We start from the raw sequence: 25967 nt of genomic DNA, 5'->3' as shown, positions 1-25967 counted from the left end.
GTGGTGACTGCACGTGGCCAAACCTGTCAGGGGGCTGGACCGGTTACAGTTCCACCACAATGCCTCTTTCAGCCTTGAAAAAATATTTATTGAAAAGGTCTTTGCCCACTGGGACTTCCCCTGGCAGTCCGGTGGTTAAGACTCCGCCCCTCCAATGCAGGGGGTGCGGGTTCGATCCCTGGTTGGGGAGCTAAGATCCCACATGCTGCGGGGCAGTGCCAAAAAAAAAAAAGATCTCTGCCCGCTGGATGAGCACAAGTGGCTCTCACGGTTTTGGTTTGCGTTTCTTTGTTAGCCTCTTGACAAGGGCTCGTGCGAGAGAACTGCCGACTTTCCACTGAGACAGCCGTCTCACTTAGAGTCCTTTCTGAGCATTTGCTTGTCACGTATCACAAATGTTTTAAATTTTGTAGGATTGCAGTTTTTTTCCTACAGCATTTTAAATGTTATTAAATGTAGACTTTTTTCTTTAATTGTTTCTGCTTTTGAAATAATGCTTAGAAAAGCTTTCCCTCAACTTAGGAATTACATTTTTTTAAGTATTTTTAGAAGAATTTTTTTTGTAGTTTTATTTTTTTTTTTACATATAAATCTTTAAATATAATTAATTGCAACATAAAGTGAGCAAGTTGGATCTTGCTTTGTTCTGAACAGTAGTCCCAACATTATTTACCAATTCATTCTCAAATATTCCAGGGTCTAGAGTCTTTATTCTTAATATAAAAATGTTATACTGCATTTGACTTTTTAACTACTTTTCATGTCTTAGGACATTTACATGTAACTTGCATCTTTTCGATTCCCGCAGGAGAGATTCACTCAGGACACACAGCCCCACTATATCTACTCACCCCGTGAAATGACCCGGTGGGTGCGAGGTATCTTCGAGGCACTGAGACCCCTGGAGACTCTGCCAGTGGAAGGCCTCATTCGGATTTGGGCACATGAAGCCCTCCGTCTCTTCCAGGACAGGTAAAGCCAAGGCTCCGGGTAGCTCCATGCTCCCCTACGTTGACCCTTCCGACCCCCCGAGTTAGGGTCTGCATGAGGCTGGCCTGCCCTGAGGCAGGCTGAGCTGGTGAGGGACAGGAGTGAGGTGGCGAGGGCAGCCTTGCATCTGGAGTTGATCACGGCCGCCCCCACGTACGAGACCCCGGCGGCCCTGCTGGTTACCGTGTAACCTCGGGCAAGGCACTTTAACTCACCTCTTTCACTGTTGGGTGGGCCCCACACAAGGTCAGGGCACAGAGGTCACAGGTGAATTTCAGTGCCTTCTAACAGCAGCCTGGGGTGCAGTTCCGTAACCACCACCCCTTCCTCACCCTCAGTCTTTGCTCTCATCAGAGGATTTGCAGCTGTATCTCTGGGACTTTAGTTTTCTCTTTTTACCTGTTGGCCACTTATTTCAAGTCTTGCAAGTTTTGACATTTTCTAGTTAAGTGACCAGTACTGAAGGGAGAGACTTGTTAGTGGCTGTAGTGGTCAGCTTGGATCGTGGAAGGTTTTGTGGTTTGAACCGTCGTAAGTCTCAGTAAAAAGTTGAGTCGTTTTCTGTCTCAAGGCATCTTGAAAATTATTGACCTTTTTTTTTTTTTTTTTTTTTTCCCCATTTATTTTTTGCTGCATTGGGTCTTCATTGCTCCTCGCGGGCTTTCTCTAGTCTGGGCGAGCGGGGGCTGCTCTTCGTTGCGGTGCCCGGGCTTCTCATTGTGGTGGCTTCTCTTGTTGTGGAGCACGGGCTCTAGGCACGAGGGCTCAGCAGTTGTGGCACGAGGCCTCAGTAGTTGTGGCTCACGGGCTCTAGAGCACAGGCTCAGTAGTTGTGGCGCACGGGCTTTGTTGCTCTGCGGCATGTGGGATCTTCCTGGACCAGGGCTCAAACCCGTGTCCCCTGCATTGGCAGGTGGATTCTTAACCACTGCGACACCAGGGACGTCCCTATTGACCTTTTTATTTTTAAATCAGAATCTTTTTCTTGTATTCTTTGCTTATAGTTCTGTGTAATCTTTGTTTTATAGTAAATTCTTAGTTTTCCTAGTTCCTGCTCTGTCATTTTTATTGATTTTTCTTGTATTGTTAATTTTATGTATTTTAGCACTGCAGTCCTTCATAGCCTTTTAGGCTCATTTTTGATTAGTGAGAAAAAGTTAGACTTTTGTTGCTTTAACTCTAAACTTCTAACAAACAACAAATCTTAACTGATTTACTATTTAGTGCAGCACCACGATTTCCTGTTGCAAACTATTTGGGGAAACGTTCTGCCTGTGAACAGGTTACTCGGAACAGAGCAAGAGGGGCTGCAGAGTAGGAGCAGGAGGGCAGGAACTTGATGGCAGGGCAGGTCCCCTCGGTCCCGGAGTAAGTGTGAGGTTGCCCTAGGTGGCCCACCTGTAGAGGACACGGTCCCAGCAGGACAAGCTCCTCTGACCACTCGTGGCCTCAGCTGTGGGTAGTCATAGGAGTTGGTTAATAGTTACTCCCCTGGCAGAACCCAAGGCAGATGGTTCCCTCCAGACTAAGAAATACTTAAGCCTTTGGCAGTTACATGTCTGGACCAGTTATTCTTGCCTTCAGGCAGCTTTTCTCACCCATGCTTTCGAGGAGTCTTGGAATATTGCGTTGTAGATGACTCGGTTCCACGCCAGCCTCCATGGAGTTCTCATTTCCCACAGAGCTGCCCTGCAGAGAGCCAGGGAGAGAGATGAGCTGACCAAGGCAGAGCGGGGCACACGAGCCCTGGCAGCCCAGCTTTTCTCTCTCGTATTGGGGCTCTACCACTTTAAAAGGCGGTCCTTTTTATGTTATGTGAGCTACCTTCATTCTCCCTTCTTTAATTAAAAAAATAATTGGGCTACAGAATCATTTTTACATTTCTTAACATACCAGAGATATAATTTTGTTTAGACTGAAATTTCGTAGTAGCAGTTGTGCTTCCAAATTCTGGTTGGCTACAGTAAGTACGTGACATGCTCACTGGACCTTCACCTGGTAGCCTAAGTTATCATGTATTCAGCTGCTCAAAATGTACCTCCCACACCTATAGGGACAGTTAGAGTCTCACCTGCTTGCTCTGGTTTTCTCTGTAAGCCTTGTGATTCCAAAACTGTACACCTCGTAGTTCCCTATTTCTGTTCCCATAATGCCCCTTAATACTTAAAACATTTATATTAAGAAAGCTTAGAAACTAAAATGAAGTTTTCATTTTGTAAATCAATGTAATTAAACATTTTTAGAGGAGTTTTTTTTTTAAGATTTTCATATTTAATATCTAGGTTTCGGATTACTTAAGTCGTCTCGAGTTCAGAGTCTTAGGTTCTTCCATTTGTAGAGACAATGAACATTTCTGGTAGAAGACTAACGCCAGCCCTTGGAGGAGCCCACAGCACCCACAAAACCCGGTGTTTCCTCACCACGGCCTCTGTCTTCTCTCCCGACAGACTTGTAGAAGACGAGGAGAGGCGCTGGACCGACGAAAATATCGATCTGGTTGCTCTGAAGCATTTTCCCAACATAGACAAGGAGAAGGCAGTGAGCCGGCCCGTCCTGTACAGCAACTGGTTGTCAAAGGTAACGCGTCTACAGCACGTTAGGAACACTTTCTTTGCTCCTGTCCTTCTAGTTAGCATTACCTTCTCATCAGAAACGTCTTTGCCTTGAAGCGCACTATGAAGGAAGCTACAGCTATAGGCATGATGGGCCACGTATTTGCAGCCGCTGATAATTTAGGGCAGAGAATCCCAGGACCGTGGCCGCTCCAAGAGCTGTGGATCCAGCCAGCAGGAGACGGGGCTTCAGTGAAATCAGGGCAGTTAGGGATAACTTGTGTGAAGATGTTTCGTATACTAAGATGCTGAACAGAGTGACATTTCCAGAATAGCTGTGAGCTGCCATTTTCTCTGAAAAGGAGAGCCGACATCGTAGGAAGTGACAGTCTTGATGTGCATTTCCTTCGGTAGGCGATGCTGATTTAGGAATGAGGACAGCCTTCCTTTAGGAGCTCAGTCTCATAGGGTGGATGGCTCCATCTTGGGAGAGCTGACCCTGACATAGGGGCTTAGGCAAGTGTTCATAGGCCTTCATCTGAGTGTCAGCAAGGGCATGGCAGGCACAGGGCCCGATAGAAGCAAAGGCACAGAAGCAAGAAGAACAAGAGAGGTTTGCTCAGCGTTTCTAGAATTTCCTATTTATTTCTAGACTCTAGGTACTAATCCTGTTTCACTTCTGGGCAACATCTTCTCCCAGTGGCTTGTCTTTTCACTCTCTTTATAGCATCTTTTGAAGAACAAACATTCGTAATGGAATATCGTTTAAACCCTTAATCCATCTGAATTAGTTAGTGTATGGGGTGAGCTGTGGGTTCATTTTCCATTTTGCATGTCCACTGGGACTCTGCAGTGTCGCACTGTCACGTGGGCTTCCCCGTGCGCGAGAGTCTGGTACAGAGCTCTGTCCTGTCCACTGGCCCGCTTGCTGCTTCCTGTGCTGAAACCACGTGGTTCTGACCACAGTTACAAGCCCAACTGACAGGACAGTCCCTGTCCAGAACACCTGGTTCTTAAAGGGGTGGGCCATCCTGCCATTCTCAGGCTCTTCCCCTTCCAAACGAGATTTAGAATTGGCTTGTCAAGTTGCACCAAAACAACGTCCACCATCCACCACTGAGATTTTGACTGGGATTACATTGAATCTGTGTGTGATTTGGGTGGAACTGACATTTTTAGTTGTGTGTTTTTCTCTCCATGATCATGGTGTATCTCTTCATTTATTTAGATGTTCTGTGATGTCTTTCAGTGAAGTTCAGTTTTCTCTGTAAAGATTTTCCATGTCTTTAATCTCATCTTAGTTTACTTATATTTTTGTTCCTATGTTATAAATACCTGCTTTCGTCTCATTTTTTGACAGTTTCTTGGTATATGGAAATATAATCCACTTTGCTGTAAGAACTAAAATGATTTCTTCTTCGTAATTGGATCTTACCTTTTTTCCTACAGGATTACATCCCAGTAGACCAAGAAGAGTTAAGAGATTATGTCAAAGCCAGGCTGAAAGTCTTCTACGAAGAAGAGCTCGATGTTCCTCTGGTCCTATTTAATGAGGTGTTGGACCACGTGCTCAGGATTGACCGGTGGGCTTTTTGTTGCTGCAGCGTCACCACTCACCCGAGCTGCTCTCGATTTGATGGGGGGCGGGGGTCAGGCCAGGCCTCGTGCTGTCCTCTTGACGGGCCTCCCACGCCCCTGCCTTCCTCTGCCAAGCGACTCCTGCTTCTTAGTCCAGCTCTGCTGAGCCGAGCTTCCCACCGGCTGCGACAACAGCCCTTCACCCTCCTGCTAGCATCGGCCTGTCTCCCTCGAGTCATCAGGGTGTCCGGGGGCGGCGCCATGTCTCTTTGACCTTTGCCGCCTCACCGGACCTGGCAAATAACAATTGCTGTACGAATGTTTAGTGTACCAATTCAAGTTAAAACACGTTCCAAATGTTGTAGACTAATCCTGAGAAGGTTTAGGACTTGAGTGTCAAAAGGGGAATGGAGCATAAAAGCCTAACTCTTTCTTATGTCTGGTAATGTTTCAGAATATTCCGCCAGCCTCAAGGCCACCTGCTTCTGATCGGGGTCAGCGGAGCGGGCAAGACCACTCTGTCCCGTTTCGTGGCCTGGATGAACGGTTTGAGCGTGTACCAGATTAAGGTGGGTCTGGCCACAGCCTCTCGGCCCACAGCACACCCTGTGCATGCACGCAGCTCCTTGAGCAAGAGCGGAGCTGACCTGCCCCGCTTCTGTAGGTCCACAGGAAGTACACGGGGGAGGACTTCGATGAAGACCTCCGCACGGTGTTGAGACGTTCTGGCTGTAAAAATGAAAAGATAGCTTTTATAATGGACGAATCCAACGTGTTAGATTCTGGATTCCTGGAGCGGATGAACACCCTTCTGGCCAACGGAGAGGTAATCGATGACACGCCACACTATGTTACATGGCACTGGGTTCTGAGGACCGGCCAGCCACGGTGCCGTTTACTTCCTAGGTTCCCGGCCTCTTCGAAGGAGATGAGTACGCCACCCTGATGACCCAGTGTAAGGAGGGGGCCCAGAAGGAGGGCCTGATGCTGGACTCGCACGAGGAGCTCTACAAGTGGTTCACCAGCCAGGTCATCCGCAACCTCCACGTCGTCTTCACCATGAACCCGTCCTCAGAGGGCCTCAAGGACCGCGCAGCCACCTCCCCCGCCCTGTTCAACAGGTACGCCGGTCCCTCTCGGCTCTGCTTTCCGAGGGGCAGGCCCTGCTCTCAGGAGCTGTTTCGAGATGTGGGCATCTTTTTCAGGTGTGTGTTGAACTGGTTTGGGGACTGGTCCACTGAAGCTCTGTATCAGGTTGGCAAAGAATTCACGAGTAAGATGGACCTGGAGAAGCCGAATTACATCGTGCCTGATTACATGCCAGTCGTGTATGACAAACTGCCGCAGCCACCGTCGCACCGGGAAGCCATCGTAAACAGCTGTGTGTTCGTTCATCAGACTCTTCACCAGGTGGGTTCAGTTTTTTGGGGGGGTTTGTTTTTTGTTTTTTTAACATCTTGAGTATAATTGCTTTACAACGGTGTGTTAGTTTCTGCTGTACAACAAAGTGAATCAGCTATACGTATACATATATCCCCATATCCCCTCCCTCTTGCATCTCCCTCCCGCCCTCCCTATCCCACCCCTCTAGGTGGTCACAAAGCACCGAGCTGATCTCCCTGTGCTGTGCTATGCGGCTGCTTCCCACTAGCTATCTATTTTACATTTGCTAGTGTATATATGTCCATGCCACTCTCTCACTTCGTCCCAGCTTACCCTTCTCCCTCCCTCTCCCCGTGTCCTCAAGTCCATTTTCTACGTCTGTGTCTTTATTCCTGTCCTGCCCCTAGGTTCATCAGAACCATTTTTTTTTTAGATTCCATATATATGTGTTAGGATACGGTATTTTTCTTTCTCTTTCTGACTTACCTCACTCTGTATGACAGACTCTAGGTCCATCCACCTCACTACAAATGACTCAGTTTCGTTTCTTTTTACGGCTGAGTGTGGGTTCAGTTTTGAGATCATGAGAAAAACAAAACTAACTGCCGTACTAACGTAAAGCTAAACCGATGTAAAAGTAGACCCCCAGGTGCTTTGGATTTGACACTGCAAATGTCAGTTTGACACCATCACCCACAAAAGAGATGCCTGTTTCTCACCTGTTTTCCTACCTCTGTCAATGACGTCTCACCCCGCCTGTCGCCCGGCTGTGTGTTCCGGAGCCGTCTGGCCCTTTCCCTGCCCACACTGATTCCATTTGCTTCTCTCGCTGCCTCTCTGGCCAGGCCTGTGTTCTTCCCCCAGAGCAGGGGTCACGCACTGTCTCTGCAAAGGGCCAGGTGCCAGCTGGGCCCCTGCACGGCTGCCCAGCTCTGCCGCTGTGGCGCGAGAGCAGTGTTGCCATGAGCGAGCGTGGCCGTGGGGCTGACACTCCGCGTGCAGAGGCTGCGCTGCAGGGTTTGACCTGCTGGCTGTGGTTTGCTGCCCCTCCTTTAGACTCTTTTTGTTAGGCGAGTCCAGTCTGCTCCCCTCTGGAAGGCTCTGTGAAGACCACTGTGAGCCTGTGGGTGTCCTGCTGGCCCTGCCCTAGCCCTAGAGGTCGGAGGAGCTCAGAGGTGTGAGGGCGCCTTGCAGTCCCGTGGGAGCCTGAGCTAGACTCCATCTCGAGTGATGGGACTCCCGGGGCTGGGGCCGTGCCGTCGTGCCGCACCAGCACAACAGTTATTTTCTGAGGTTAAATCGCAGAGGACGAACGTCCCGGAGAGCGAAGAGATTTGACTTTTTTCCAACAGGCTAATGCTCGGCTAGCGAAGCGAGGAGGCAGAACCATGGCCATCACGCCTCGCCACTACCTAGACTTCATCAACCACTACGCCGACCTGTTCCACGAGAAGCGGAGTGAGCTGGAGGAGCAGCAGATGCACCTGAACGTCGGGCTCAGGAAAATCAAAGAGACGGTCGACCAGGTACATCGTGGCCTGGGCGGCATTTTCTGGGGCTGGGCTAGGGAGGGCCTCTTAATTTGAAGGTAATCGCCGTGTGGTTTCCATTTCCCTGACGTGGTTTTTGTTCCTCAGGTAGAAGAGCTGCGTCGGGACCTCAGGATAAAGAGCCAAGAGCTGGAGGTGAAGAATGCAGCGGCCAATGACAAGCTGAAAAAGATGGTGAAGGACCAGCAAGAGGCTGAGAAGAAAAAGGTGCTTCTTTGTGTTTTGGGAACCGTGGCCTATGTGGGCCGGGCGTTCTCCGTCTCTCATGAGGCAGTAGGGAGTTTAGTCTGAGACGGGTTTTAGGGTTGAACGGGTCTGTGGTGGGGGCAGGGTGTGTGTGTGTCTGTGTGTGTCTCTCTGTGGTGGGGGCAGGGTGTGTGTGTGTGTCTGTCTGTCTGTCTGTCCCGGGCGGCATGAGGAGTGCCATTTTAGGACTCAGCAGATGAACCGGTGCTAACCCCGGAGCTGAGCCGTCCTTCCTCTCCAGGTCATGAGCCAGGAAATTCAGGAACAGCTGCATAAGCAGCAGGAGGTCATCGCAGACAAGCAGATGAGCGTCAAGGAAGACCTCGACAAGGTGGAGCCGGCCGTCATCGAGGCCCAGAATGGTGTGTGCACCCTGTCAGAGGGCTGGCTCTCTGGGAAGGGTGGACAGGTTAGGGGGCAGCGTGGCCTTCCCCCAGAGGTCCCGGTGATGTACGTTTCCAAAATTGTCATTGATGAGTCTCTGAAGCCTTTTCTAAATACTTAAGACTGTCTTCATCTCTTAAAGCAGAGTTTCCGTAAAGCTAGTCTGCTTTCACCATAGGGAAACCCTTTTCATAAGAGAAAATTGACAAAATAAGCTTTTTGTCAGTACATTTTTTAAAATCTGGCGATAATTTCATAAATATGCTATTTGCAAGTCTCTGGCTTGAATTTCATCCAGAAATAGCGTAAAGTAGGCAGTGTTGCTGTCTTATGTATAATTATTAGAGCGTCCTGGTCGTGGCCAGCGATGACTAACTTAATTATTGGTAGCAGTCCCCCGTCCTTCCTTTTCCACCCCATGTACCTGGGAAACGCTGCAGGAGGAGCGCAGTGACCCGGCGTCCCGTCTTAGTCTGCGGTCTGCCCGGTACCTAGGCGGGTACCTAGGCGTGGCCTTAACCCTGGGCCCCTTCCTGCCCATCAGCCTTTAACTTATTTCAAATAACCCAATTGCTTGTAGTTTTCACATTACACCACAAGAGGAATTAAAATGCACCATAGATTTTCATTGAGAGTTGTACTTAGATGAGAATTTAATTTAGCTCTCACCTGCCGAAGAATTACTTTAAAAAAGTGTTTTAATAAAAGTTCAGGTTAGGAAAATGTGCATTTCAGTTTATGGAAAGCGTTGGTCATTTTTTTTAGAACTGTTCATTCCACATCTTCACCCCAGCCGGTGAAGACAACTTCTGAATTGTGGCAGACTGAAAGGGTCTTTGTTCAATTGGTGTAAAATAAATGAACCATTTTGCTTTTTTTTTTAATACTTAAATCTTTATAGAGGTAAAGGAATTAATGAGGATTTGTGAGACATTTTTAAAGATGCTGTCCTTCTTACAGAATGTTGCGATTTAGGCTTAGTACAGTAAGATCTCTGTCATTATTTCGGCCACTTCAGCTATTCCAGAGGGTTTTAAGACAGAACATCCCACATTCACTTCGATCTTCTGCGCACTTGTCCCTTTCCTGGTGAGAGTCAAAGTGCCTGGCTGTGCTCTGGTCCCCTCCTCACCGCGTCCTTTCCACCCCACCCTCTTATGCTCCCGCCACGCCCAGCCGTGAAGTCCATAAAGAAGCAGCACCTGGTGGAGGTGCGGTCCATGGCCAACCCCCCTGCCGCCGTGAAGCTGGCGCTCGAGTCCATCTGCCTGTTGCTGGGGGAGAGCACGACAGACTGGAAGCAGATTCGCTCCATCATCATGAGGGAGAACTTCATCCCCACCATCGTGAACTTCTCCGCCGAGGAGATCAGGTGGGTGGCGCCCGCTGGGGGAGACCATTCTGGTGGCGTGAGGTTCTCGTGTTTGCTTGTGGCCTCGTGTCCTGGCTTAGCGCACACAGAAGGTAATGTCAGCTCCTCAGTTGCACAAACACCCTTCCAGGCCATGTCCACTCAGACCAGTCAGATTTCCTCCCCCCGTTCCTGACAGTTGTTCCCTGACCCCTTCAGCTCTGTGAGCCGGATACTGTTCCATCCCCACGAGTGGCCACGAGCGCGGAGCTGGCCCTGAGCCTGTCTCCTGTCGGGGAACAGGGAAGCGGCAGGAAGGTGAGAGTCCTTCTCGGCAGCAGTGTCCTCGTCACCGGAGAACTAGGGTCGGGCTGGCTCCTCCTCCGTGGTCACTGGAGCGACAGATGGGAGCTGGCTCTAGTCTCTACATTTCCATTTCCTAAAAACTCTTCTTTACTTTTTGCCCTGCACATGCTTAGAAATATAATTCCTCTTTTGCAGTGACGCCATAAGGGAGAAGATGAAGAAGAACTACATGTCCAATCCCAGTTACAATTACGAAATCGTCAATCGGGCCTCCCTGGCCTGCGGGCCTATGGTTAAGTGGGCCATCGCACAGGTAGTCAGCCTGGCTGGGAACCCCTGTGTGAGGGGGCCTTGTGTCCGGTCCCTTTTAAAGACAATCGATCTGCCCTCTGCAGCTTAACTACGCCGACATGTTAAAGCGAGTGGAGCCGCTGCGCAACGAGCTGCAGAAGCTGGAGGACGACGCCAAGGACAACCAGCAGAAAGCCAACGAGGTGGAGCAGATGATCCGCGACCTGGAGGCCAGCATCGCCCGCTACAAGGAGGAGTACGCCGTCCTCATCTCCGAGGCCCAGGCCATCAAAGCCGACCTGGCTGCCGTCGAAGCCAAGGTAAGGTGGTCGTCACGAGCGCGTGCTTTCTGCCGCCCCCCTGAAACGCTGCCGTTCGGTGTCCTTCACCGTGCCGTGCTCGCCGGCCTCGCCGGGGGAAGCGCTGAGAGTAACAGACGACAGCACGGTCCGCACGTACCGCGGTCATCCCGGGGAGTCAGCTCTTTCACGTCCACGGGGGTCCTGGTGACTGTTTGCTGTGCGTTTACTGAGTGGCGTTAGGTGGATACCAGCCGGGCAGTCTGAAGCCGGGGGATCCCTCTCACCCGCGGCCAGCTCCGAACCCGTTTGTTCTCCCGCCTTGGGCTTCCTAAGTGGCATCACCGAGGGCCTCCTTGTCAGGGTCTCCCGTCCCTCTGCTTGTCCCTTCTGCTGTGGTCCCCGTCGCTCTCGCCCACACTCCTCCTGGGTCCTCAAAATAGGCACTTTAGCCTCCTGCCTCTGGCGCCTCTTCCCTCCAGGTCAACCCTCCCCTGGAGGTTCCTTCCACCTGCTTCCTGCCCGCATATCTGCTCACACACAAGTCTCAAGGCTGACACTTAATTCTCTACACTCATCGTATGCCCTCAGGTTGTGAGGCTTGTGTCGTCCTCAGTTGTGGGTGATCTGGGTCCCAGCCTCCTTCGGGATCTGAACCATGAGTGTGCTTGTCTCTCCTGCCCTCCCAGACCCTGCCCACAGTGGGCAGGAACAGAGTTGCAGTTCTCAGCATAAAGCCTGTGTGGTTTTCTTTTTAGGTGAACCGGAGCACCGCTCTTCTCAAGAGCTTGTCAGCTGAACGGGAACGATGGGAAAAAACAAGTGAGACTTTCAAGAACCAGATGTCCACCATCGCTGGGGACTGTCTCCTGTCGGCTGCGTTTATTGCTTACGCGGGTTACTTTGACCAGCAGATGCGCCAGAACTTGTTTACCACCTGGTCCCATCACTTACAGCAAGCCAACATCCAGGTAACCGTCCGCAGGGAATTTCAAAGAGGTGGGAGCCAAACTGAGGGTCGGTAAGCTGTCACCATCTCCACTGGGAAGCCGTGCCTGTCTGCGTCCTGAAGAAAAGGGTCCGTAACTGCTGCCCCTCTCAGTTCCGCACAGATATCGCGAGGACGGAGTATCTGTCCAACGCTGACGAGCGTCTCCGCTGGCAGGCCAGCTCCCTACCTGCAGACGACCTGTGCACGGAGAACGCCATCATGCTGAAGCGCTTCAATAGGTACGCGCTTGTGCGCAGCGAGGGCGCGGGCGACAAGTCTTCGTGTGCAGTGCTCCCCTTCTCATTTCTTTTCAAAACACACCTTTAGGAGAGGTGAAGAGGGCGTTGGGAGGGTCCGCACGCTCACCTCTGATGGTGGGCTGTGCACGGTTCCCTTTTTCTTATGTTGTGACTGTCCAAACTGCCCTACAATGAGTGGTTCTCGTGTAACCTTTTTTTTTTTTTTTTTAAATTAATTATTATTTATTTATATTTGGCTGCATGGGGTGTTCGTTGCTGCCCGCGGGCTTTCTCTAGTTGCGCCGAGCGGGGGCTACTCTTTGTTGTGGCGTGAGGGCTTCTCATTGAGGTGGCTTCTCTTGTTGCGGAGCACAGGCTCTAGGCATACGGGCCTCAGCAGTTGTGGCTCGCGGGCTCTAGAGCGCAGGCTCAGTAGTCGTGGCGCACGGGCCTAGTTGCTCCGTGGCATGTGGGATCTTCCCGGACCAGGGCTCGAACCCGTGTCCCCTGCATTGGCAGGCGGATTCTTAACCACTAGGGAAGCCTCATGTAACCTTTTGAAATTGATGGGCATGGCTGTGTATTGGGCGAAAATCAAAACAGACCCTCTCGGGCATTCCCCGGCGGTCCAGTGGTTGGGACTCGGTGCTTTCACTGCCAGGGGTGCGGGTTCGGTCCCTGGTTGGGGAACTAAGATCCCCGAAGCCGTGCAGTGCGGCCAAAACACAAAAACAAGAAACAGACCGTCTCTTGAAATACTACAAGAATTGGAAGAGTTTAGCTAGAGAGAGAGTTAAGGGAATCCCTGATTTTGGTTGAAGGAGGAGGAGGAGGAGGAGGAGGAGGAGGAGCGGGCCTGCAGCCGAGGGGGGCTAACGGTGCAGCTCAAGGACCGACCCTCCTCTGTGGCAGCTCCCAAACCCAGCCACCCTGGGTTTTCTGTCTCTTCCAAAGAACTGATTCCCAGAGCCCTGTTTAACCGTATCTGCGCGTCTTGGAACCTTTGAGCCCTTGCTGTACGCCACTGTCCCCAGCACACAAAGGGGAACCAACCCTCAGGTCTCACAAGTGGCGCGGGGTCTCGCCAGGGGGCGCTGGCGGGAATGTCCATCCGTTGTGGCGCCTACGAGGGTTCTGTGTGGGGGCTGCATTTGTCTTACATGGAAATGCATGCTCCCGGGTGTCCCAAAGCCCGGCACTCGTGAAGAATGACACATCTCAGAGCATTCACAGGACAGAGTGTGTCCTACCAGAGGCCCGGAAGTGCCTCTGACGCCCCTCGTGGGGGCCAGTGAACAGGTCACCACCGTGCGTCCCCCCCGTTGGGAGGCCGGGGGCCCTTGCAGACCCGGCCCTTCGTCCAGAGCCCACGTGTGAGGGTGCTTCCAGCAGGCGACAAGTGTGGGGTGGTGTGCTCCCCCGGGGACACGTGCGTCTGTAAACATGTAAACCTCCTTTGTGTACATGGACCAGAAACCGGTGACCAGGGAGGAGGGGAGAGGGGCGGTTCTCACCACTTGCCCTTTTGTAGCTTCTGAATTTTGTACAGTCATGTGTGTGTATTATGTTTTTAAAATTTTTTTGTTAAGCGGCTGTGTGACCCTGGACAAAGGATGTTCGCCTCTCTGTGCCCCTTTTTCCCCCTTTGTGAAATGCACGTGAGGATAACACCTACCTTGTAGGGTTATCGTGAGCATTGAGTGAAGAGGGTCCTGGGCAGCGTGAACTCTTCACAGCCGTCAGCTCGTGGGGCTGCAGCAGCGGTGGTGTTGATCCCTGCCCTCCAGGAGCTGGCCCTGAGGGGCAGCAGTGAATTCTACAGAAGACAGTCATCCTAGTGCAGCGTGCTCGGACTTCTTAGAGAAACATCTGTCCCAGAAAGAAAAGAAGCTTACTGCGGCCCTTCTTAGCAGAGTCTGTGGTTTAGTTACCTCCCCATCATAGAAGTTCTTCAAAAAGATGATTTTAGCATTAAGCCTTAGGTCACGTCGGTCTCTGCTGATAACCTGGAACCCACAGCTGAGTGGGGGACAGCCTTCCCGCCACCTTGTCAGGCTCTGCCTACCACGTCCTCGTGCTTCCTATGGACCCCTAACCTACTTCTCTGGGGCCCGTCCTCAGGTATCCGCTGATCATCGACCCCTCAGGACAAGCCACAGAGTTCATCATGAATGAGTATAAGGACCGGAAGATCACACGGACCAGCTTCCTGGACGACGCCTTCAGGAAGAACCTGGAGAGCGCGCTGAGGTTCGGCAACCCCCTTCTGGTCCAGGTTCGTGTGCATCTCAGCTCTGCAGACCCGGCTTCCCAGAGGGAAGGCCCTTAGGGCTGCATTTAGGTTTTTGCAAATGCAGTTGATGTGAATCACATAATAACGTGCTACTTTTTGAACTTTGCAAGACGTCATTTGATATGAAAGCAAGGTTAGGGGATTACCCGGCGGTCCAGTGGTTAGGACTCGGCACTTTCACTGCTGAGGGTCCGGGTTCAACATCTGGTCAGGGAACTAAGATCTCACAAGCCGAGCAGCGTGGCCAAAAAAAAAAAAAAAAAGGCTAAAGCTCTGAGATAGATCTATAAAAAATCCAACAGAAGCAGTGTTTGCACTTAAAATTCTAGTTGGTCTAGATCGTCACCATCCACTGGGACAGTGACAGAAAAGTTCTTTAGCCTGTGCTGAACTGCATGGTGGCCCCCCTGTGGAGCGCTTCATGGGCCAGCGTGACGAGGAACTGAACTTTTAATTTTGTTTAAGTAGCCACACGTGCCTAGTGGCCGTGTATTGGGCAGCGCGGGTCTAAATAGCTGGGTGGCTTCTGGGGAGATGTATTTATCTGGAGTAGGAAGTCAGTTATGTGGGTGAAAATAAACACTGTAAAACTCTCCCTGTCCGTAACACCTCACATACACACACGTAGGACGTGGAGAGCTACGACCCAGTCCTGAATCCCGTTTTGAACCGTGAAGTCCGGCGAACGGGGGGCAGAGTGCTGATCACCCTCGGCGACCAGGACATAGACCTGTCGCCGTCCTTCGTCATCTTCCTGTCTACCCGGGACCCCACGGTAAGGGGCGGGGCCTCCTCCGTGCAGACGGGGCGGCCTTAGGCGAGGCCACGGGTGTGTAGCACAGCTGCCTGCTCTGTCGCCCCTTTTGGCAGGTCGAGTTCCCACCTGATCTCTGTTCCCGGGTTACTTTCGTCAACTTCACCGTCACCCGTAGCAGTTTGCAGAGCCAGTGTCTCAATGAAGTTCTCAAGGCAGAAAGACCTGACGTGGATGAGAAACGTTCCGATCTTCTTAAACTCCAAGGTATGTCTCTGGATCCATAGTTCTCGGTGCAGGTCGGGGGCCTGAACTTTCAGAGGACGAGGGCGCGCCAGGCTTGTGTCGGACGCATCGCAGAGCGCTCCTCGGAAAGAACGTTAAGTCCTGTAGTGAACTCTGGATGTTCTCATCATTTAAGGGGAATTTCAGCTGCGCTTACGTCAGCTAGAAAAGTCTCTGCTACAAGCTCTGAATGAGGTGAAAGGGCGCATTTTGGATGACGACACGATCATAACGACCCTGGAGAACCTCAAGAAAGAGGCCGCCGAGGTGACGAGGAAAGTCGAGGAGACGGACATTGTGATGCAGGAGGTGGAGACCGTGTCGCAGCAGTACCTGCCGCTGTCCACCGCCTGCAGCAGCATCTACTTCACCATGGAGTCGCTGAAGCAGGTGAGCGGCGCCGCGCCCGGCCGGGGGCTCCCGCCCCGCGTGCACGGGCGCTAACAGCCGCCTCCGCCACTTCCAGATACACTTCCTGTACCAGTACTCCCTGCAGTTCTTCCTGGACATCTACCACAACGTCCTGTACGAGAACCCGAACCTGAAGGGCGTCACCGACCACACGCAGCGCCTCTCCATCATCACCAAGGACCTCTTCCAGGTACGGCGCGCGCCCGGCTGTCCCGGGGTGCGTGCATGCGTGCGTGCGTGCGTGTAGTGGGGGGCTCGGGAGTAGTTCTCCAGGATCGGCAGTGCTTCCTGCATTCGGTTCCAGGTGGCGTTTAACCGGGTAGCTCGAGGCATGCTGCACCAGGACCACATCACCTTCGCCATGCTGCTGGCGAGAATCAAACTGAAGGGCACCATCGGGTAAGTCGGCTGCCCCGCCTCACTTTCCACCAGAGAACGTCGTCATTTTGCAGCCTGCCTACTAGCATTTTCTGATGGGATGAGTTTTTTTTTCTTCTTTAAGCCATTGTTGCTCTTTTAGTGACAGTATACGTGAATCTGAGAGACCCCAGCTGACTGTTGCCCCCTTCCCAGGGAGCCCACCTACGATGCCGAATTCCAGCACTTCCTGAGGGGGAAGGAGATCGTCCTGAACGCTGGCTCAACGCCCAAGATCCAGGGTCTGACGGTGGAGCAGGCCGAGGCGGTGGTGAGGCTGAGCTGCCTGCCCGCGTTTAAGGATCTGATTGCGAAGGTCCAGGCAGACGAGGTAAGTGTCTTGTGAACGTCCCCAGGGGGAAGCTGGCCTTACTCCCAGGGAGTCGCGCATGTTGTGTAAAACCCAGAACGTTGTGTGGTGTTTCCTCATGTCAAACATCTGACACGTTGGTCCCAACCTCTCTGCCCAGAGGTGGGCTCTGCTCCATGGCGACACTTCCACTGTTGTCCCCACAGCAATTTGGCATCTGGCTGGACAGCAGCTCCCCAGAGCAGACGGTGCCATACCTCTGGAGCGAGGAGAGCCCCGCAAGTAAGCCCCACGAGGCCTCCCCCGTTGTTTTCATTCTGGACCGAAGTGTAAAACTGGGCTTTGCTGCTCGAATGCAGGGACGCTCCCCAAAGATAAAAAGCCATTGATTCCTGAGCTAAGTATTTCGGTGTTAAAACTTAGGAGACGGCTTAGGCGTAAGAAAGCGAAAAACTCCCAATTCCTGTTGCAACTCATGCTTAAAGACCAAAAGAGAAATAGATCAGAAGGTCATTGCCCAGCATCGGGGGGAAAGCGGCTGGTTTCGAGCGTGCTGTGCGAGGCTCTGGACCAGAAAGGCCCCACGATGGGGAGGAAGAAAAGGGTGGTGTCCAGCGCGGCTGCAGCTCAGTCGTGGGCTGTGGGGTGTCTGTGATCTTAGACGTTCCTGAGAATCTTCAGGGTTCTCCACAGATGGGTGCGATGTAGGCATTTAGAATCAGTAGCCGTTCATCACCCACAGACCCGGGCGCAGGTCTTGTCACAGCTCTTCCCAGGGGGCTCAGTGACAGCGTGGCGGTGGTGGCAGTTCTCAGGCAGGGAGGACAGAGCGGGTGTCGTGGCGTCTGGGGTGTCTGAGCTGAGTCTCGGACGCCGAGTGTTTGCAGAGCGAGAGTTGGTGGCAGGAGCATCCAGGCGGGAGAACATCGCCAATCTGTGCTGTCGCCAGCCCCCAGCCCTTCTCACGGCCTCGTTTCAGCTCCCATCGGGCAAGCCATCCACCGGCTGCTCTTGATTCAGGCCTTCCGCCCCGACCGCCTGCTGGCCATGGCTCACATGTTTGTCTCCACAAACCTCGGGGATTCCTTCATGTCCATCATGGAGCAGCCGCTCGACCTGACCCACATCGTGGACACGGAGGTACGCTCTGGCCCCGCGGACTCTGAACCGGCCCGTTTTCACGAGCCCCTCCACAGGGCTCTCCTCCCTCGACAGGTGCGCTGTCGGGTGGGATGCTCTCTCACCCAATTCCGACTTCCTGATCTGCAGGTAAAGCCAAACACCCCTGTCCTAATGTGCTCTGTGCCCGGTTACGATGCCAGCGGGCACGTGGAGGACCTCGCGGCTGAGCAGAACACACAGATCACGTCCATTGCCATCGGTAAGGGTGCTTGGTCAGTTCCACAGGGGGCACCCCAGACTTCAAGGTGGGTGGGCGTTGAAGTCCAAGTCCGCGTGCTGACACTAAGCTTTCTGGTACCAGGCTCGGCAGAAGGCTTTAACCAAGCAGATAAGGCAATAAATACAGCCGTGAAGTCGGGCAGGTAGGCTTGTTTGGCTTTGCTTTACAAGGCCCGAGTGCCCAAGAATTGAGGCCGGAAAGGTGAGGTGTGGCTGCGGCCTTCTCCCTGCCCTGCAGGTGGGTGATGCTGAAGAACGTGCACCTGGCCCCGGGCTGGCTGATGCAGCTGGAGAAGAAGCTGCACTCGCTGCAGCCGCACGCCTGCTTCAGGCTCTTCCTCACCATGGAGATCAACCCCAAGGTGGGCGGCACGGAGGGTGCGAGGCGGTGTGCGAGGCGCTGGTTTGGCACCTCTGTGTCCGTGTGCACGTGTGTGTGAGCTGAAACGCACGTGGAAGCCGCGGTCACGGGTGCCGTGTCTTGCGCAGGTGCCCGTGAACCTGCTCCGAGCGGGCCGCATCTTCGTGTTCGAGCCGCCGCCGGGCGTGAAGGCCAACATGCTGAGGACGTTCAGCAGCATCCCCGTGTCTCGGATATGCAAGGTGAGCGCGGGGGCTCGGAGGCCAGCTGGGGTGTAGCGGCCGCGCAGACGTCCGGGCACCGAGGGAGACCGGGGCTCGGCTCGCGGGCAGGAGAGCACTGTGGCAGGAGTGGTGCGTCGGTTCTGTGTTTCTTAAGTGCTGTTTCCTTTTGTGCCTTAATCCACCTTTTCTACCATTTTTAGAAACTTGTTCTCTCCTATGTAATTTTCCGTTGGCTAAATAGCTTATCTTAACAGCATAGTTGGGAGTACGTCTTTATTAATAGAAAAATTGGCGTAGTTTTCTCCTAACAACATTCGTGTTAATTACTAAGAGCACAGTGGTTCCAACGTTAGTACGTGGAAAGCTCTTTTTAAGACTTTGATTCCGACAGGATCGGCACTATTTTCTTAGATAGAAAGGGGGCTGCGTTCTGGTGATCCTCTCCTTGCTAACTTCCCCGCCTAGTCTCCCAACGAGCGTGCTCGCTTGTACTTCCTGCTGGCCTGGTTCCACGCCATCATCCAAGAACGCTTACGATACGCACCCCTGGGGTGGTCGAAGAAGTATGAATTCGGGGAGTCTGACCTGCGGTCGGCCTGCGACACGGTGGACACGTGGCTAGACGACACGGCCAAGGCAAGCGTGGGCTGTGCGGTGAGAGGGGGGACTTGTGTACAGGCGGCTGCCTGCCGTGAGCGAGAGGGAGGAGGAGCCTCCACCCCGGTGACCAGCCCTTCCCACCCCCCCAGGGAAGGCAGAACATCTCGCCAGACAAGATCCCCTGGTCGGCGCTCAAGACCCTGATGGCGCAGTCCATCTACGGCGGGCGGGTGGACAACGAATTCGACCAGCGGCTGCTCAACACTTTCCTGGAGCGTCTGTTCACCACCAGGAGCTTCGACAGTGAATTTAAGCTGGCCTGCAAGGTTGATGGGCACAAAGACATCCAGATGCCAGACGGCATCAGGTGGGCGCCCGCCCCCGGGACCCACAGGGGAGGCACCGGGCGTGTCCGGCCCGCGTGTAACGGTGCTAACGGCGCGCTGCTTTTCCAGGCGAGAGGAGTTCGTGCAGTGGGTGGAGCTGCTCCCCGACACCCAGACCCCCTCCTGGCTGGGCCTGCCCAACAACGCTGAGAAGGTCCTCCTTACCACCCAGGGTGGGTACCCAGCTCTCCTCCTCCCCCAGACCACACCTCCCTTCCTCCACTCCCGGGGAGGCAGGGAAAATCATCTGCTCCCGCCAGTGTCTTTCCTGCAGTACGGGCTCCGTTCCAGGGAAAAGGCTCGATAGCTGCATACATGGAGTCGGGAAATTGCTTTTAGTCTCTTTTTAGAATACACTTTAGAACTTCAAGACGATTCAAGAAATCATCTAACCCAGTGGTTCTCAAAGTGTGGTCCCCAGACCAACAACTTCAGCCACCCCTGCAAACTTAGACATGCAGGTCCTCGGGCCCCACGCCGGGGAATCAGAACTGGGCTTGCTGGGGCGCGGCGTCTGTTCTGATGAGCCCCCCGGTTGCCGAGACACTCAGGTTTGAGAACTGCTCATCCGAGCCAGGCTTCTCTTTATGGGAAACAGGCCCAGAAGATGGGTGATTTGCCCAAACTCACACCCTGGTTGATAGGACAGACCCCAACGGTTCACCTCAGGCCCGCAGTTCAGCTCTGTAATGAGAACCCCTAGCCATGGGGCCCGCTTCCTGACTGATGACGACCCCGAACGTGTGCCTCTCTCTGGGGGAGGCGGGGGGTGGCAGGCCCCACAGGTGACCAAGAGGGAGGCCGGGCTGGCCAGCAGGGAAGCAGAGGAGGGCTTGAGGCCTGGGTGCTGGGCAGGTCTCGGGCGGGGGTGGGGGCTGGGCCTTGTCTCGTACGGCAGCGTGTACTGAGATCACTTAGCAAGTTAACACCGGTGCTGCCTGCTGGGACCGGCGCTGGGTCACCCTCAACACTGTAGTGACTGTTATCTGAGCCCCGTGTCACGCCAGAGCTGACGGGGCCCCAGGTGGTGTGGCCCACGTGGAGGCCGTGAGGTGTGAGCCACAGGGGCCTGGCTTGGGGAAGCTGAGCCCTGTCCTCCAGCCCAGCCTCCAGGGGATAGCGCCTCCCAGGAACTGGACCTGGAGCGCCCCACTCGGGTCAGGGACCCGCAGGCAGAGGCAGAGTCCAGAGCCCGCGGGAAGCCACCACATGGCTCAGCGCAGTCCCAGCCGGAAGTGGTCGCGCGTCAGCAGCCCAGGTGGCCTCCCTGCCTGGCACCGGCGCACCCCCGAGCCCACCCCCTGATGACAGTGGATGCGCGAGCCTGGGAGAGGCCTCTGGTGTTTGCACTCGGCCACTGGAGCAGCCCTAGCAGTCGGGACTTGACCTGGTGGTGCTGTTTCTTCTGTCGCTGCCGCCTTACCTTTCTGGCCAGGCCGTCCTCCGCGCTTTAGGACAGGTGCCCGCGTGGTACCTTGCAGGGCGCACAGTTAGACCTGTGTAAACAAACGCAGTGTGCGGCCTTTACCTTCAAGTTCCTTTCCCTCTGCTCTCCTGCTGTGCACCCTCTCCCCGCGGCCCAGGCGTGGACATGATCAGCAAAATGCTGAAGATGCAGATGCTGGAGGACGAGGACGACCTGGCCTACGCGGAGACGGAGAAGAAGACGAGGCCGGATGCCACGTCCGACGGGCGCCCAGCCTGGATGCGGACGCTGCACACCACCGCGTCCAACTGGCTGCACCTCATCCCCCAGACGCTGAGCCACCTCAAGCGCACGGTGGAGAACATCAAGGTGGCCGGGCCTTCCCCCCGCCACGTCCCTGGGCTTGGGGTGGTCCCAGCAAGCGGGGCCGGGCGGGTCGGGCCGAGCTCAGTGTCGCCTCGGAGCGCATGCGCGCCTGGGCCGGGCCGGAGGGAGCACCCTAGGGTGAAGGCGGTCCGTCTTCCGCGAGGAGGTAAATGGCTCCCGAGGAAGCAGCGGCAGCCGTTCTCCTTCTTCACAGGATTGTCCAGAGCTGCCATCCGTCAGGCAGGCCCACAGCTTCACGTGAGGTCTAGTGCAGGGTCGAGCTGGGGTGACGCTGTGAATAACACGGGGAGGGCTATGAAACCGGGGCTCCCTGAGGCTGAGTTACTTCTGGTTCTGTTTTCTGCTGGAGAAAAGACCTCTTCCCAGACTCCCTCCCCTCCTTCACTCTGGCCTTCTTTTCCAACGCCCTTAGGATCCTCTGTTCAGATTCTTTGAGAGAGAGGTGAAGATGGGCGCTAAGCTACTCCAGGACGTCCGCCAGGATCTTGCTGACGTCGTGCAGGTGTGCGAGGGCAAGAAGAAGCAGACCAACTACCTGCGCACACTCATCAACGAGCTGGTGAAAGGTGCGCCTGCGGTGCCGCCGGGTGCAGGCGCTCCCGGCCGGGCCTCGCCCAGACTTCCCTCAGGGCAGCTCAATGCCCGCACCTGGGAGCAGACTTAGAAACGCCCGAGAATTTGTTTTCCTTTTATGCTGGTTCACTGAACACTGTACAAAATCTTTACTCACTTCTGCAGTCTTTAGGGAGGACTAGGACGGGGGGAAAGCAGGGTGGGGTGCTGGGGTCCAAAGGCACAGGGACCCCCCCCAGGGTTTCCATGGGCCCTGAGAGCCTCGACTGGCAGTACCGCCGAGCCGCCCGCGGCGGGGTTTGCAGCTGTGGTTCCTCGGGGCGGTCGAGCTCCTCCAGACGCGTCCCGTGGGTCACCCGGACTGGGCGCGGGGCAGGCGCGGCGGGGACGGTGGCCCGAGCAGGGCGTGAGGTGCACCAGGGAGGGGACGCAGCAGAGCCTGCGTGCGGGGGCAGACCTGCCAGCGCTCAGCTGTGCGCCCACCCGCGCCGCGGGAACTGCCGGCACTGACGCCAGGCCGGGGCCTCTCGCTTGCAGGAATTCTGCCCCGGAGTTGGTCCCACTACACGGTGCCCGCCGGCATGAGCGTCATCCAGTGGGTCTCCGACTTCAGTGAGAGGATCAAACAGCTGCAAGGCATCTCGCTGGCGGCGGCCTCTGGTGGCGCCAAGGAGCTAAAGGTGGCGGCCGCTCCTGAGGAGCCGGGGGAGGGTCCCTGGGGAGGGTCCCAGGGAGGGTCCCCAGGGAGGGTCGGGAGCTGGCCCGGGTGCTGGCACTCAGGGGCCCAGCGGGGCCGGCTCTCAGCTGGGGCTGCTGCTTCCCACAGAACATCCACGTGTGCCTGGGCGGCCTGTTCGTACCCGAGGCATACATCACTGCCACCAGGCAGTACGTGGCCCAGGCCAACAGCTGGTCCCTGGAGGAGCTCTGCCTGGAGGTGAACGTCACCACCTCGCAGAGCACCACGCTGGACGCCTGCAGCTTTGGGGTCACGGGTGAGTGGGGGCCGCTCCGGCTGGCCGGGCTTCTCTTCTCGCTCAGGTTCCCCTCCCCCGTCCCCAGGCCTGCCACTCGGCCATCGCCCCCTCGCGGGCCGCCCGCTGGTGGTTCGCACCCGAACGTGTTAAGTTAGAGCCCAGGCCCGTGGCCGCGCAGCTCGTGCTCCCCTCGGGGGGTCCTGACCGCCCATCCCTCCCACCCCAGGGTTGAAGCTCCAGGGGGCCATGTGCAGCAACAACAAGCTCTCGCTCTCCAACGCCATCTCCACCGTCCTCCCCCTGACGCAGCTGCGCTGGCTCAAGCAGACAAACGCAGAGAAAAAGGCTAACGTGGTGAGTGGCTCCTTCCCGTCCTCTGTGGTCAGGGAGACTCTGAGGACGCCCACCGGGCGCCAGGGCGACGTCCCCGCCCTCTTCCGGCCGCGAGTCCCTGCCTCGCAGGAGGAACCGTCCCTTCCCTCTCACGTGGAGCCCCTGACCCAGAGCCCCCTTTCCTCGCAGGTGACCCTTCCCGTCTACCTGAACTTCACCCGAGCAGACCTCATCTTCACCGTGGACTTCGAGATCGCGACCAAGGAGGACCCGCGCAGCTTCTACGAGCGCGGCGTCGCCGTTCTCTGCACCGAGTGAGACTCGCCTTTTCTAGCGCCCCTTTCTGTAACAGTAAAATTAATATTTAACGTTTATTCATTATTAGGATGTGTGCAAGGTACGGACTTGTCAAAGGAAAGTTGTTGGTGTGAGGCTGGAAGAAGCCGAAAGAAGCCAGACGGCTGGGAGGCGGAAACGGGAGGGACACAGGGACGTGGTTTTGAGGGCCAAAGCGTGGCTTGTTTTATGAAATAAAACACTAAGCATGAGCCGGCTCCGGCCTCTTGTCTCAGCTCCGGCTCCTGTGGACACCCTGGACCCTTCACAACGCAGAGGCAGCCCCGTTCCTAGGAGAGCGCGGGCGCTCCCGGGGCGTGGGGCTGGCGCCGTGTCCCGTGTCCCGTCACCGGGACCCCGTGGCCCAGGTGGACGCCCTCGTCCCGCCTCCTCCCTGGCGCCTTCGTTCCCACGACCCTGGGGTGGCGGCTGGAAGGGACAGGCGTGCTGTCCTGCAAAGCAGGTTTCTGGCCTGTGCGGGGCCTCGCGAGAGCTCCTGGGGCGCTGGGGCGCCGGCGCAGGCCCTGCCGTGACCCCGGCCGTCCTGCCGCGGGCTGCCTGTGAGCCAAGCTCGGCCCGACTGGACGCCCCGGCCCTGCCCACACCCTCCCAGCCCCAGCGGCCTCCGCGGAGCGGCCTGGAGCCTCAGAGTCGGAGCCGCCTCCCACCCGGCTCCGGACAGGCCCTCTGGGGTCCGTGGGTGGCCTGAGGGAGTCCAGAGCAATATCGGACTGAAGACTGGGGCCCATTTTACATGTTTTTCTCTGAACCAGTAAGTGAGGCTCTTTAGCTTTGCTTCAGTCACTGGGAGTATTTAACGGTGCCGCAGGCTCTCGCCCGAGCGCCGCTAATGCCCGGGAGAGCCCCGGGAGGCCCACCGTGGGTGCCTGGCCCCGCCTGACCCTTCCACGCACCCCCCCACCCCCACCCCATTTACGGGGAAGGGTCTCGAGCACAGGTGCTGGGTGGTGCCGGGCCGGGATTCCAGTGCACAGGGGAAGGAATGCCATCCTAGAAACCCTGAAGGCCTGGCAGGGGGGGAACGCAGGGCAGGGCAGGAGCAGGAGCCCCTCCAACTGCCAGACCCTCGTCCCCGTGTGTCCGGGGGGTGGGGGCAGGGCACTGCAGGCCCAGGACTGAGGCTCCCCATCGGGGTTCCCCGGGGCCCCTACTTCCTGCCCCCCAGCCTCACCACCGCGGAACTTCCGTCCGTGGGGCCCAAGGAGGGACCCCCACATCAGACCACCCCTCACCTGCCATTGGGGGTTCAGGCTAGACAGTGGGCAGAGCCGGCAGAAAGGGGGACCAGGGGCTTCCCTGGTGGCGCAGTGGTTAAGAATCCGCCTGCCAACGCAGGGGACACGGGGTCCATCCCTGGTCCGGGAAGATCCCACATGCTGCAGAGCAACTAAGCCCATGCGCCACAACTACTGAGCCTGTGCTCTAGAGCCCGCGAGCCACAGCTCCTGAGCCTACGAGCCACAACTACTGAGCCCACAAGCCACAACTACTGAAGCCCACGCACCTAGAGCCCATGCTCTGCAACAAGAGAAGCCACTGCAATGAGAAACCCGCGCACCGCAACGAAGAGTAGCCCCCACTCGCCGCAACTAGAGAAAGCCCACGCGCAGCAACGAAGACCCGATGCAGCCAAAATAATAATAAAAACAAACCGAAAAAAAAAAGGCTCAGTGAGACAGAAAAAGGAAAGAGCCTCCGCCACCCGTTCTTTCAGATGTTACCCCATCAGGACACCCTGCTCAGGAGAGGAGACGGGACAGAGAAAGGACGGGACAGGGCAGAGGGAGTCTTCTCAGGCCAGGGGCAGCGGCCCATCTGTTTTCACTATCTTGACGAAACTCTCATCAATCCCGAAAGCCCAAGCCCCCCAGCGACGGCTGCGTGTGAAGAGCTCTGGGGGCGTAAGGGCCCAACGGGAGACAGGTCAGCCAGAGAGCAGTGGGCCCCTACCGCCCCGAGTCAAGGCTTAAAAAATACATAAATGTTCAGCAAAAGTAAGGAAATTCTCTGGGATTCAGGGGAGGCGGGGCCTTTCCTGAACTGGAAACCCATTTGTAGGCGAAGTAGTGGGGCCCAGAGACATTATTTAGGATGTAAACTACTAACCAACACCTTCCTCTCGGACTATTAGATCCCGAAACTGTGACAATACATTTCTATTGTTTAAACCTTAAAAAAAGACATAAAGGGGCCACAGGTTTCACGGAACCTCTTTCTTTATGTTAGTCAGCGTTGCTCTGACCGCTGAGGCCCTGGTCTGTCACGCATCACACCCGCTCCCAGGTGACCCCGCCCACCCCGCTCACCTTGGT

The 25967-nt window shown here is 55.4% G+C and overlaps 1 protein-coding gene across 1 annotated transcript in view; it reads left to right on the top strand.

Moving 5' to 3' along the window:
• DYNC1H1 (dynein cytoplasmic 1 heavy chain 1) overlaps positions 1-23846 on the top strand; it is a 67007-nt gene extending 43161 nt beyond the window's left edge. Inside the window, exons 42-78 of the mRNA XM_068540412.1 lie at positions 809-972; positions 3438-3567; positions 4992-5125; positions 5575-5689; positions 5785-5946; positions 6027-6241; positions 6326-6530; positions 7856-8029; positions 8141-8260; positions 8541-8661; positions 9860-10055; positions 10536-10653; positions 10736-10951; positions 11689-11901; positions 12033-12160; positions 14282-14435; positions 15082-15228; positions 15324-15474; positions 15629-15882; positions 15959-16093; positions 16208-16302; positions 16477-16651; positions 16837-16912; positions 17610-17770; positions 17900-18011; positions 18114-18174; positions 18270-18393; positions 18521-18634; positions 19082-19252; positions 19366-19583; positions 19672-19775; positions 21186-21397; positions 21828-21981; positions 22526-22668; positions 22815-22983; positions 23192-23319; positions 23488-23846. Of these exons, the coding sequence (XP_068396513.1) occupies positions 809-972; positions 3438-3567; positions 4992-5125; positions 5575-5689; positions 5785-5946; positions 6027-6241; positions 6326-6530; positions 7856-8029; positions 8141-8260; positions 8541-8661; positions 9860-10055; positions 10536-10653; positions 10736-10951; positions 11689-11901; positions 12033-12160; positions 14282-14435; positions 15082-15228; positions 15324-15474; positions 15629-15882; positions 15959-16093; positions 16208-16302; positions 16477-16651; positions 16837-16912; positions 17610-17770; positions 17900-18011; positions 18114-18174; positions 18270-18393; positions 18521-18634; positions 19082-19252; positions 19366-19583; positions 19672-19775; positions 21186-21397; positions 21828-21981; positions 22526-22668; positions 22815-22983; positions 23192-23319; positions 23488-23616 (5598 nt within the window). The 3' untranslated portion in view covers positions 23617-23846. The remainder of the gene's footprint in view (positions 1-808; positions 973-3437; positions 3568-4991; positions 5126-5574; positions 5690-5784; positions 5947-6026; positions 6242-6325; positions 6531-7855; positions 8030-8140; positions 8261-8540; positions 8662-9859; positions 10056-10535; positions 10654-10735; positions 10952-11688; positions 11902-12032; positions 12161-14281; positions 14436-15081; positions 15229-15323; positions 15475-15628; positions 15883-15958; positions 16094-16207; positions 16303-16476; positions 16652-16836; positions 16913-17609; positions 17771-17899; positions 18012-18113; positions 18175-18269; positions 18394-18520; positions 18635-19081; positions 19253-19365; positions 19584-19671; positions 19776-21185; positions 21398-21827; positions 21982-22525; positions 22669-22814; positions 22984-23191; positions 23320-23487) is intronic.
• Positions 23847-25967: the final 2121 nt, after the last annotated feature.

Source organism: Eschrichtius robustus, chromosome 1 (assembly GCF_028021215.1).
Source record: "Eschrichtius robustus isolate mEscRob2 chromosome 1, mEscRob2.pri, whole genome shotgun sequence".
Classification (NCBI taxonomy): Eukaryota; Metazoa; Chordata; class Mammalia; order Artiodactyla; family Eschrichtiidae; genus Eschrichtius; species Eschrichtius robustus.
This window is presented reverse-complemented; position numbering and strand designations above follow the sequence as displayed.